A 2,500-nucleotide genomic window follows, 5' to 3' on the forward strand; every position below is an offset into this window, starting at 1 on the left:
AACTTCAACGAATCGTTCGGGATTTCTCTGTAAGCAAAAAGAACAGCAGGAAGGTATCTATCCCAGTCTTGCGGATGGTCAGAGCAGAGCTTTTTAATCATTGCTTTCAAGACTCCATTTAAGCGTTCAACCGCGCCATTGCAACACGCATGATACGGCGTTGTATATAGAGCTTTAACGGACAGTAATCTATGAATTTCGGCCATCAAATCTGATCTAAATTGCGTACCACGATCCGATAAGATTTCTTTTGGAATGCCAACCCGAGAGAAAATATCAACTAAACTTTCTGCAATCGTCACAGTATCAATGTTCTTCAGACAGACAGCTTCGGGGAAACGAGCCGCATAATCTATCATAGTTAATATATATTTATGTCCACGGTCAGAGCAAGGCGTTATTGGGCCAACAATGTCAATAGCAACGCGTGAGAAAGGCTCAGAAATGACGGGAACAGTTTTCATCGGCACCCTCTTTATACTGCCTTTGTGCGCAACTTTTTGGCATATGTGACATGATCTGCAATAGCGTTTAATATCTGCAGCTGCTCCAGGCCAGAAAAACTTTCTAAATATCTTAATGCTAGTTTTCCTATGTGAAAAATGACCTGCTGTCAATGAGTCATGTGCAAGGCTTAGTACTTTACTTCTATAAACTTCAGGAACAATCAATTGCTTTTCACCCACTTCATGATCGTATTTGCTATCCAAACAGATTCTATAAATTAATCCTCCAATCAGTTCGTAATTTACTGTTCTGTTCTTAACTTTACATATACTTCCTGTCTCTATCTTTTCCCTAATTGATCTCAAAGTAGGACATGTATTCTGTGCATTAATTACATCGCTTTTATTAATGTCAAGTTGTGACACTGCGACACAATTCAAAGGCTTACTTTCGTCTGATTTCTTTGTCATAGCACGAGTCTCCACACCCATGACAACCTCTAATGACGGATCACCAGAACGAATGTCATTACATACCTTATTTAATTGACTCGAAATGTTAGGAAGGGATAAGTTAGGATCTTCAGATAATTCGGAAGGACCAGGATCAGGATCGTCAGCAGGTTTGGAATCAGGCGGGATTTTAACACCTGGAAAAAGTCCAATTAATATGTCTGCAAATTTTATGGGGGCGGCAATAGCATTAACCCAACCAGTAAAGAATCTAGACTTTATGAAACATCTTATCTGTGGGAAATAATTAGGAATTCCCAGATAATCATACACCTTCACCAGTTTTCCATGTTTATAATTCGCTGGAACCAGACTATCCTTCACAACGACAGTAGAGCAACCAGAGTCTAGCATCACTTCAGCACGCTTATTGAAAATACATCCATTATCATCAATGATGCAAGTATTTGGTTTTAGTTCCGACTCAAAGACAAAGTTAACTTTACCACAAGTAGTACTTATCCTCTTAAAATTTTTCGGGTTTTCAGGACAGTTAGGCCTAATGTGACCAGTCTTACCACAGCCATGACATGTTAATTCTATGTTATCCTTACTTACATTACACTTGCTCTGCTGAGAAAACCTCGAAGATCTACGAAAATTATGAGCACTTCTGTATCTCTCGGCTGCTTCGGCCAATTCATTAGCATTACCACAATCATGTTCTTTTAAGAACACCCTCAAATCAGCACTGCAATTATTAAGAATTTGTTCTCTAACCAAGAAATCAAAAATTGAATTATAATCCTTATCAACGTTACTTAGAGAAATCCATCTGTCTAAATAATGTTCCATACGAACGACCATTTGAATATAAGATTCCTTCTCCCCACATTTACTCTCGCGGAACAAACGTCGATATCTATCAGCATCTACTGAGTAAGCTCTAAGCAAAGCCTCTTTCAACTTATCATAGTTTTTCACCGTTTCATCAGGTAACGATACGTACACCTTCAAAGCATGGCCTCTCAAAAGCGATCCCAAGTAAACATGGTAATCCTCTTTATTCCATTTATGTAAAATAGCTAATCGCTCAAATCTTTGCAAATAACTATCAATCTCGTCTTGGCCATCATGAAAAGTAGGCAATCTTAAATTATCATACACTTGAAATGATGCATTTCTGCTTTCAACACTAGCACTGGGTAAATGAGCCATAGCGAGTTCGTGAGAGCGGCGCTTGTCAGCCTCTTCAAGTTCTAATTCATATTTCTTCATTTCGCGTTCAGCTGCTCGCTCCTCGCGTTCGTCTCTCGCTCGTTCATAATCTAACAAACGTTCAATAGCATCAGCACTCAACCCGAGAGACTGAGCTTCTTTCATAATATCAGTAGTAGATTTCATGTTACAATTAAACTATAAACAATGCCAACAAGTAAACAATACAAGTCTAACATTTAAGTAAATCAAATACGGAGGATAATCTCCAATGTGACATCCACAGCATAAAACACAAAGCTGATAATCACAGTTACGAGGTATTAGCCGTATCATTAACCGGCCCCTTATACGTAACCAAAAATTCTGGAAGCGAATTACGG

General features: G+C 38.7%; 1 protein-coding gene across 2 annotated transcripts in view; it reads right to left on the minus strand.

The window, feature by feature from the left end:
• The window catches only part of LOC122253043 (uncharacterized), a 6,002-nt gene that overhangs the window by 2,631 nt on the left and 871 nt on the right, over positions 1 to 2,500 (minus strand). Inside the window, exon 1 of one of the 2 annotated variants that reach the window (XR_015191279.1) lies at positions 1 to 2,500. This exon is cut by the window's left edge and continues 2,235 nt beyond it; it is cut by the window's right edge and continues 871 nt beyond it. Coding sequence is in view for 1 of the 2 variants with exons in the window: in XM_086540010.1 (XP_086396136.1) it covers positions 984 to 2,303 (1,320 nt within the window). In the remaining variant the exon portion in view is untranslated. The other variant, XM_086540010.1, reaches the window with a different exon arrangement.

The sequence above is a fragment of the Penaeus japonicus genome, unplaced genomic scaffold (genome assembly GCF_977035675.1).
Source record: "Penaeus japonicus unplaced genomic scaffold, GWHDUDI00000001_assembly GWHDUDI00000009, whole genome shotgun sequence".
In the NCBI taxonomy this organism is placed as follows: Eukaryota; Metazoa; Arthropoda; class Malacostraca; order Decapoda; family Penaeidae; genus Penaeus; species Penaeus japonicus.